The sequence below is a fragment of the Leuciscus leuciscus genome (assembly GCF_965113295.1).
Source record: "Leuciscus leuciscus genome assembly, chromosome: 22".
Classification (NCBI taxonomy): Eukaryota; Metazoa; Chordata; class Actinopteri; order Cypriniformes; family Leuciscidae; genus Leuciscus; species Leuciscus leuciscus.
The window spans coordinates 1955914-1966654 of NC_138746.1; the positions used below are offsets into that span (position 1 = coordinate 1955914).

Below are 10741 nucleotides of genomic sequence, written 5' to 3' on the forward strand. Positions count from 1 at the left end.
AGATCTCCACAACCCAAATAAAAAAGTAATAAAATTAAATAAAATTAAATAATAAGCATCTCCTTGACCCAAATAAAATAAAATAAAATAAAATAAAATAAAATAAAATAAAATAAAATAAAATAAAATAAAATAAAATAAAATAAAATAAAATAAAATAAATAAAATAAAATAAGCATTCAGCCCAAGATGCTCCAGCATCTCCACAACCCAAATAAAGTTAAGTTAAAGGAAAGAGAAGCTCATAAAAGTAACTACTAAAAAGTGCAAAATGAAACGAGGCCAAAGAATTTTAACATAAAAAATAAATATGTAAAATAGAGTATTTACATTATTCAGGAAGAATTAGAGCATAAATCGTCTCTCTGTGAGTCTCAGAGGACATTTTCTTCCTTCGAATGCTCTCCTCATCATTTATTAACAGTCATCAAGCTCTGTCCATTGATTTTATGACTCGTTAATATATGCCAATACGTCAGAACACTCAAATGTATGCACTTTCCCCAACACACACACACACACACACACACACACACACACAGTTTGGCTGCTGGGCGAGAGCTCCACCTAGTGTAGGAATCAGGGAAAAGCCAGATCAAGCTTTCTGACTGGGGGAAAAACCCTCACCAAACTACTACGGAAATATCTATTGTTGCATAATTCAGTAAGCTACAGTATTTCATTCAAAACATAACTAGGGTGTTCGAAAACACGAAGATGCTAAACTAGGAACAAAACAACTTCCTCACTGAATTATTCAGCGGCTCCTGAAGTAGAAGCGTAGCATACTAATGTTTAAAGCGTTGAGCATGAATTCTGTGTCCCTAATAAACCCAGAGAAGTTCATTATAAGATCTCACATTAAAAAAAAGATCATATTTTATTTGTTGCATGATTTCACCTTTTCGGCTCAACTTAGAAATCCCATTCTGCAAAGTAACATCAGTTTTCTTACTATGATCCACAGTTTGTAGTGCATTTAAAGTTATTATTATATTTATGAGTGCAAATTGTCTTCAGCTACACCTGTATTCATTCAGAAAGGGAATAAATGGCAGAATATATTTTATTTTAACTCTATGAAGCCACACGTCAGAGACTTAATATTTTACTTTTGCTATGATTTTATGTGGCACAAAATGCAATGATGTTCAGCAACTGAAATGCATTAAATTACAGTCAAACAACAATAACTGATATAATTTAATCAAACAAAGCATTACAATATTTACCCATGTATATTTTCATTAAACATTTATAGTGTTTCACAGAAGGACTTTAGAGTGATATAAACTGCCGAGTCAATTTCTGAACTAATTTATGAAATCAAATAAAAAGTAAAAAAAATATATATATATATATATATATATATATATATATATATATATACAGTACAGGTTAAAAGTTTGGAAACATTATGTTTTTTTATATTTTTGAAAGAAGTCTCTAATGCTTATCAAGGCTGTGTTTATTTGATAAAAAATACAGAAAAAAACCCCAGTAATATTGTGAAATATTATTACAACTTAAAATAATAGTTTTCTATTTGAATATACTTTAAAGAATAATTTATTCCTGTGATCAAAGCTGAATTTTCAGGATCATTACTCCAGTCTTCAGTGTCACATGTGACATCCAGTCTATCACATGATCCTTTAGAAATCATTCTAATATTCTGATTTATTATGAGTGTTGGACACAGTTCTGCTGCCTAATATATTCATGGATTTCATCAGGTCCCTTTCCACAGGTGTATAAAATCAAGCACCTAGATTATGAATGCAGACTGCATTGTGCTTGATTAATACACCTGTGGAAAGGTATTTTCTAATAATATAAATCTTCTTTACTATCACTTTTTCATCAATTTAACACATCCTTGCTGAATAAAAGTATTGATTTATTTCAAAAAAAGAAAGAAAAAAATTACTGACCCCAAATTACTGACCAGTAGTGGATATTGGTGTTACAAAAGATTTCTATTTTTAAAACATTTGCTTCTTTTTTTTTATTCATCAAAGTATCCTAAAAAAGTATCACAGGTTATGAAAAAATATTAAGCAGCAGAACTGTTTCCAAATTTGATAATGAATCATCATATTAGAATGATTTCTAAAGGATCATGTGATAGACTGGATGTCACATGTGACACTGAAGACTGGAGTAATGATCCTGAAAATTCAGCTTTGCATCACAGAAATAAATGATAATTTAAAGTATAATAAATTGAAAACCAATTATTTTAAATTGTAATAATATATCACAATATTACTTTTTTTTTCTTCTGTATTTTTGCTAAATAAATGCAGGCTTGATGAGCAGAAGAAACTTCTTTCAAAAACATTAAAAATAGTAATGTTTCCAAACTTTTGACCTGTACTGTATATATATATATAGGCCTATACACAGAAATGAATCAGATGTCCTAATTTAACTACTATTATTTAAGCACAAATGCAATATTTATTTTTTATTTTTATTCTCTAGAATGAGTTTCTTCTAAGCAAAGTCACTGAGAGTTTGTTTGTTTGTATCAGATTATTATAAGATGTATTACTAATTCTCTTGGTAGAAATTCCCCATGAAAAGCTTCTCTGAACTGTGGTTTCTTTCACAGACTCTGTCGGACGGCGACCTCAACAAGTTCAGCCTCCTCCATCGGCCGTAAGGAACTGGTTTCTCTTCTATTTCTACTCTAAACTCTACACCCAGGCACTTATAGTATTATATTCCCAGTATTATTTGTCATGTGTTCCTCATTGGTCAATGATTGCCTGCAGCAATGAGGAAACGCTCTAGTTTTACTAACACACACAAAGCAGGATTGTGGCCCGTCCATCTAACAAAATATATTTACTACTAATATACTATAAGATTTCAGCAATATAAAATGGTGTAACAATTTACTTGAAGTCTTTATATATAATGCATTCTAAAAGTATTTTAATGCATTAGTTACGCCTTTTAATGCACTTTATGATGCATTTTTTATTTGTACATTTTACAGTTAAAATGCATTATAATATTTTTTTTCCCCTAGTACACTTTTAGAAAGTATAATGCATTAAAACAAGACAAACAATCAAAAAGGAATCTACCCATAATGCATTTTAACTTTGGTTTTATTTATGAAAAGATGCATTATTATAACATGCATTATGAATAATGGCTTTAAAAAAGGTTTTGCAAAGAAATATGTAGTCGTCACAACATCTACATTACAGAACACTGTCACTTTATTATTGTTGCAATGCAACTAAAAATAAAGCACATACTTTCACAACCTTTTAAGAAAAGCCATGCGAGTTTGTTTCGTATCCATGGAGAAAAATACGAGTGCTTACTTTACATTATTAATGCGACTGCATTAAACGTCACTCACAGTGTAGATTTGTATGCATCAGAAGACTAGTGCAATAATGTTAAGACAAAATCATTCAGAATTGTTATTAGACATTAAAAGGTTGGAAAAAAACACAGACGGAGAACTGAGATTCAAGAAATAGCATCAAGTGAATCAGGTTTGACTCTAAATATAGAGGTAACATGACGTTTAACGGCAGTTTCGAAATCCTCATTACGAACCACTTCTGTGGAAAACGTCCCTCCTCTACATCTGCAGCATGTGCTGTTTAACACACACACACACACACACACACACACACACACACACACACATGATAGAGTACGAGCTCACACTCGACAGTCACACACACACAATGGAGCAGTTCAACAGATTCACGGCTCCTGCTGCTGATAAACTGAGGTGAGAGATCTCTGATATTCATGCGTTAGGAGGTTTACTGCGCTCTTCCAGTCACATTAACACTGGTTAACAAACATTTAATGTTAAGAGAGTAAAACTGCTTCTAAAGGATCTAACATTTTGCTGGTCAAACCTAAATTGCGTGTAATTGTTTTTTTTTAATCAGTGCTGGGTAACGATTAATCACGATTAATCGCATCCAAAATCAAAGTTTGTGTACATAATATATGTGTGTGTACAATTATTTTGTGTATATAAATACACACATGCATTTATATATATATTTTTTTTTTAAATGTGTTATTTATATGTAAAATATTTATATATAATTTAAATTATGTATAATGTATATACAAAGAAATATTTTTTAAATATATACATGCATGTGTGTGTGTGTATTTTTATACACAAAATAATTATACACGGTACACACACATATATTATGTAAACACAAACTTTTATTTTGGATGCGATTAATCGTTGCCCAGCAACTTTTTTATCTGTATCTCTCAAAATGTGTAAAAAAAATAAAATAATCAAATGGCCATAAATGTAAATGTAAAAGCATTTAATCAGCACAACTTCAGTGTGATTCCTGATAGCGGAGTTCAGTGAGGATGATCATGTGACTGTCTGATGGATTTGGTGGAGTTAGAGAGTTAGTGTTGGACTGTTCTGAGGACTGTGATTATGTTCATTATACGTCTCGCTCACAGACGTGAAGCCGCTCAGATTGAGTCTGTCAGAAACTGTTATCTCGGGATCTGATCAGATGTTAAAACACATAATTCAACGCGTTGGCATTCCCAAGGTCATGGGGTCGACTCCCAGGGAAAGCAAGAACTGATAAGACTGTAAATGTGTAGCTTGAAATGCAATGTCAGTCGCTTTGGATAAAAGTGTCTGCCAAATACATAAATGTAAATCTGTAAATCTGAATATCGATCTATCTTTCAATCTGAATATCTATCTATCTATCTATCTATCTATAATGTTACAAAAGATTCTATTTCAAATAAATGCTGTTCTTTTGAACTTTCTATTCATCAAAGAATCTTGAAAAATAAAATGTATCACAGATTCCACAAAAATATGAATCATGTTACATATGAACTGTTTTCAACAGTGATAATAATCATAAATGTTTCTTGTGCATCAAATCATCATATTAGAGTGATTTCTGAAGGATCATGTGACACTGAAGACTGGAGTAATGATGCTGAAAATTCAGCTTTGATCACAGGAATAAATTACACTTTACTATATATTCACATAGAAAACGGCAATTTTAAATTACAATAATATTTCACAATTTTACTGTATTTTTGATCAAATAAATGCAGCCTTAGTGAGCAGAAGTGACTTCTTTCCAACTTTTAACCACTAGTGTATGTGCTTTAATTAGGCTAACTCTCATCGTGTTTTGTTTTTCAGGCAACTCCAAAAAATTGTTCAAGATATAAAGAAGAATGACGACAGCCTCTTCAACAGACTAAAACGGTATGTTATTATATACACATCATCAGTCCTGACTCGCAGTCGGGCTGAAAACAGACACAAGGAAACATCTGGTGACATTCGCTCTCACTTCCTCTATTCATTCAGAGGAATAGTCCCAAAACAGGTCATTAGGTGTGGCGTGCATGAAGGAAAACAGCATTATTGCACCAATAGCAAGCAATTGTTATTAATGAAAGGACACCTGTGGTCCAAAACATTCATTATAGGAACATAAAAAAAAAAAACAGTTTCGGCGCATTCCTTATGCAATTATTGCATTGTATTGCAAGTCAAGTATCACAGTAGCAATTGTTCATGCTTAGGGGTTTTTCCATAAACCCTGAGTATATGAAACTTCACTGCACTTCAATGCATGTTAGTTACGCACCAGTTACGCGCCAGACATGAATGATTCCTCGTGTCTGAACTTTACTACGACACGTGTTTTGATCGTTTTCAGAAATAAAATCCTCTTAAATACTAGATAATAGGGATGGGACAATTACCGCTTTCACTATAAACCACGATCAAATGTACTGACGGTTAGTATTATCGTTTAAAATTGAATTATCATTAAAACCGTGTTTGATTATCGCGATTTTAATAATTCACTGTAAACCCTGTCCAGCCAACAATAGGCTGGCGCCGGCGCCGCGCCGCAATGTTGTTGTTTTTTTTATTCGAGAAGGAATGGCGGAAGGCAGATTAATGTTTCAAATCTTACATGATCACAAAAATATGATCAAACTCAGTAAACAATAAATCAACTCTGATTTCATTTTCAATACAATCGAAAACGGAGACGCAAGACGGCAAGTTGTACTTGAATGCGCGTCCGTTGTGATGCATGTGCGCTGTGTTATAACGCGTTGCTATTGACAACGGTAATTTTAAGTAAGGAAATGCCTCAGAATATAATCTTGCTTAAAAAAGTGCATAGAGATGCTTGTTTTATTTGTTGTTTGTTGATTTTCAAATATAAAACTTGTTGAAATGTTTGAGCATCAGTTATTTTTGAACACTTTCCTCTCGTTTTAACAAAACCGTGATAGTATTGATAAATCACGATAATTTTGGTCACTATTATCGTGATATGAAATTTTCATACCGCCCCATCCCTACTAGATAAGTGGAGGTGAGTTTTGCACACTCACATATTCTTCAGGAAATGTGATTAATATTCATCATCAATACAAATAACTAAACTTATTCATTTTTAAGGTTTCAGAACGAACAAACCGCTAATATTCTCAAAACCGGGAGAAATACGCTGGACCGGTATGATCATTGTTTCACTGCGTTTGTGAACCCTAACTCATAAAAGCATGCATGCGTGTCTTAACATCACTGTTAGCCTGTAGGTGTGTTTGCTTAAAACTTAGGCTTATTGAAAAGCAAATGATCTTGCTTTAAAGCTCTTTTCAAGTGCAAAATATAGCTTGTTCTGCTTGTTCTTCTCTGTCTGTATGTGTAGAAATGGCCCCAGACAAGCCACCGTTGCGTCATCTTTGTGGTGTCTTTGGAAAGACTCACTATAATCTGGCTTTTTAACTTTAACAACCGTCTCATTATTCCGTTGCAAATGCATCCAGCCATTGTGTGTCTTTGCTTTTGCCTGTTGTAGATTACATGCAATTAAATGATGCGGTGTTTAAAGGTTTGCTGACAAATGAAAACTACAAATCCATCACTAATCCACAATGTGCTGATATCAACTCTCAAAAACTTCCTGTATTTTGGGTTGCTTTCAATTTTGTTTCAGAATAAAGAAGAAAGGTCCTCCAAAAGTACCAGCAAGGGACTATCAAGGCAAGTCTCTCTCAACAGGAATAGAAAGTGTGCAGATGAAAAATGTGCACCTATTTCTACTTGATCTGACCCTTAAAAAAGACTTCAGCTGATGTGACCCAATGCAGAGTCAGGTTCATTCAGGGCCTATGAAATAATATAAAGCATAATGTAATACAGTGGCCCTTAAAATGACATGCATGACACAGGACCATTAAAACACACTCTAAATATATTCAGTTTCTGACCTCATGACCTCATGTTGTGTCACTTTTCAGGCGAAGCTCCAGATACCGAGAGATACTCTGACTCAGATTTTGTAAGTGCATGATTGTTCTTCTACAGTAATATCACTTCTCCGCCCGATAAAGACATTCACAGCTCACTTACGGGAGAAATGGTACAAATGTAACATCAGTAATAATTTAATGACTGTACGACCAGAAAAAATGATATGATCAATAAGTAAGGGATAATGAAGAGCGATGACAGGCTGATCGCGACCCCGACGCGAAGCGGAGCTTGACTCATCCTGAAGGGGTTGTAATCGCTATAACAACCGCCTCGCTCTACATTATCATGGTGGTAGTGGCGCAATGGATAAGACACATGCCTTTGGTGTGAGAGACCCGGGTTCGAATCCACTGTGAGACACCAATGTGTCCCTGAGCAAGACACTTAACCCCTAGTTGCTCCAGAGGCGTGCGACCTCTGACATATATAGCAATTGTAAGTCGCTTTGGATAGAAGCGTCAGCTAAATGAATAAATGTAAATGTAAATGTAATTATCCTGCTTATTACATGGCTACCTACCAAATAAATCAATAATTTGCCACAAAATATTGATTTAAAAAGGAGTTTATTGATTTAAAAATGTTTGTATTGCTTTCCAGTTCCGTCTCTACGGTTAGAATCCTGCGTCCATAGCAACGCTCTGTTTATCATGGCAACGGTGTGGTTATACTTAGCAGCTGTTATCAAGAAATAACACATCGCATTCTATATTAGAGTTCAACCAAGCCATGTAATAAGTTATGACAACATATGTTTTTACATTGCTTTAGCTCATCAAAATAAGTTGAGCAATTTTCAACTTTTTATATAAGTTATACAAGATTCAACTCATCTTTTAAGTCAGTTTAATGTAATTAACGTTGAAATGACATCAGAGTTGATTGTACTTCATTTAAGGCATCAACTTTTTTTACAGTGTAGTGTTGCAATTCAATATTAATTTCAGTAATTTAAGTTTCACAATATTCATATATTATTTTTAAATAAACATATCTAATTAGTATTTACTCATGAAATATATGAACACAGTTTAAAGGCCCTTTTTACACCAAATAAAAAAGTGCAACAAATATATATATATATATATATACACACAAACACACACACACACACACACACACACACACACACACACATACTTGCACACACTTACACACACACACACTTACACTTACACACACATATTTTTATGTTAGATGTGATTAATCGCAATTAATCACTTTGTCAGCACGGTTTAAAAAGCAAAACTAATCAAAATAACAAAACCACACGACCAAATTACTAAAACTTGAAAATAGTATATGTAAAAATAAAAAACTAATTCAAAATATTATTAAATGCTATAATATATAATAGTATCTCAATGATACTAACTTCACATTAAAATTAAATGTAAATAAAAGCAATTACTTTAAGTATAATTTTCAAAATGCAGTTATACCGATTAATCTCCACTCTTGCTGTTGTAAAAGCAGGACATATAGAAAGACACTGATCACATATTAATATTTCAGGACAGCGATACATATGAGGAGCCACAGGGCGTTGATCACGATGATAACTACGAGCCTCCGCCGAGGTCAGAAGGTCACAGTGTGAAGGGCTTTACCATCGGCTCGTCCATCATGAACCCCAGAGGAGAGTATGTGGGTGAGTGAGTATCACGACGCACTGGATCTTATCCACCTCACTTTTCATTTCCGAACATTTGTAACCTGAATGTGTCGAGGCTTCCGATCTCATCCGCTTCTGGTTATTTTAGCTGTTCAAAAACTGTCTTTTATTTTGACTATTTTTGACTGTCAAAATGCCGGCGGACGGAAACACAGTGAGTTGTTCAAAATCTTTCTTTTTAGTAAACTTTGTGAACACAAACAATGTTCTCAATGCTGGAGTTCATGTGTAGAGTCTCTGGTGATACTTCCAGCAAAGTTTCATGTTGTGTCGAGCCTCCTTAGTGTTTTAAAAATAGTGATTTTTGATGCTATCACAGTAGTGCCCCAAGCACTCCCATTCAAAAGGAAATTTGACCGAAAACGAAAATACGGTCAAACTTAAAGTTTCCATTCTAATTATGCTTTTAAACAAAAGTTTGCCTCGGGTAGATTAACAAAAAGACCCTAGGGTTGCATTTTGGCGAGAGTTACCCTTTAAAATAACGATTGTATCATTACATCTTTCCACCAGTAGGTGGCGACAAGTGACTGTTAAAAATGTGCTATTCATTCAAGAGATTCGTTCAAAAACGCTGATTCATCCAATGATGAAACAAGGGAAGTCTTTATGAGTCATTGAATCATTCACTCAACCAATTGAAAAAAATAATTCATTCACATTAATTAAACTGCAGTAATTAACATTGTGTCAGAATCTATAGTAAATTAAAGGCGTAGTTCACTTTCAAATAAACATTTCCTGATAATTTACTCTCCCCCATGTCATCCAAGATGTCCATGTCTTTCTTTCTTCAGTCGAAAAGAACATATATATATAGGTTTTTGAGGAAAACATTCCAGGATTCGTGACCTTTCCAATGGGATGATGTAATGCGTGGCGCATCTCAGAGATAGTACAAGACGGGAATTTGTGGTTAAAAAGTATATAATTATTATTATTTATTTTTTAAATGAGCGATGGTTTGTCTAGATAAGACTCTTATTCCTCGGCTGGATCGTGTCGAGACTTTGAAGCTGCACTGAAACTCACATCTGGACCTTCAACCCGTTGGACCCCATTGAAGACACTATATGGAGAACAATCCTGGAACGTTTTCCTCAAAAACCTTAATTTCTTTTTCGACTGAAGAAAGAAAGCCATGAACATCTCGGATGACGTGGGGAGAGTAAATTATCAGGAAATTTTTATTTGAAAGTGAACTTCTCCTTTAAGACGACATGTAATTTTGTTTAATTGTCTATTCAGAATCACGATCTCTATTTGAAACCAAAACAAATCGTGATTCTCAGTTTATCCAGAATCGTGCAGCTCTGCCAAGAACTCTTATTTCTGTAATCCAGTCCTGCCAGAATTCACTCTGAATCTTGTTTTACAAGAAAAATGGGTTGCAAAGTACAGCATTTCATGTTGACTTTAAAAGGCTAGTTCACTGAATACATTTAAACTCTCCCATCATTTCCCCACCGAAATGCCAAACGACTGTCTTCTGTTGAACACAAAAGATGTTTTGCAAAATGAAATGTGATTTTTTTTTTTTTTTTTTAAAGCTCATGGGCCCGTATTCATAAAAAAAATTCTAATGCAAAGAGTAGCTCCTAGTGACAAAATTCTAAGAAAATTCGTAGAAATGTGGGCGTTTACTCTTAAAATTAAATAAAAATCCTAGCAAAGAAAAAAGTAATTCAGAAAGCAACTTAACCCTTAAAAGAGGTCTT

At 33.7% G+C, this 10741-nt stretch overlaps 1 protein-coding gene across 4 annotated transcripts in view; it reads left to right on the plus strand.

The window, feature by feature from the left end:
- blnk (B cell linker) overlaps positions 1-10741 on the plus strand; it is a 38576-nt gene that overhangs the window by 5938 nt on the left and 21897 nt on the right. The window contains exons 3-8 of one of the 4 annotated variants that reach the window (XM_082153396.1): positions 2618-2664; positions 5201-5266; positions 6488-6544; positions 7029-7075; positions 7333-7373; positions 8864-8999. In XM_082153396.1, the coding sequence (XP_082009522.1) occupies positions 2618-2664; positions 5201-5266; positions 6488-6544; positions 7029-7075; positions 7333-7373; positions 8864-8999 (394 nt within the window). Of the gene's footprint in view, positions 1-2617; positions 2665-3145; positions 3767-5200; positions 5267-6487; positions 6545-7028; positions 7076-7332; positions 7374-8863; positions 9000-10741 lie in introns of those variants that run through there. The other 3 variants (XM_082153397.1, XM_082153398.1, XM_082153399.1) reach the window with 3 other exon arrangements.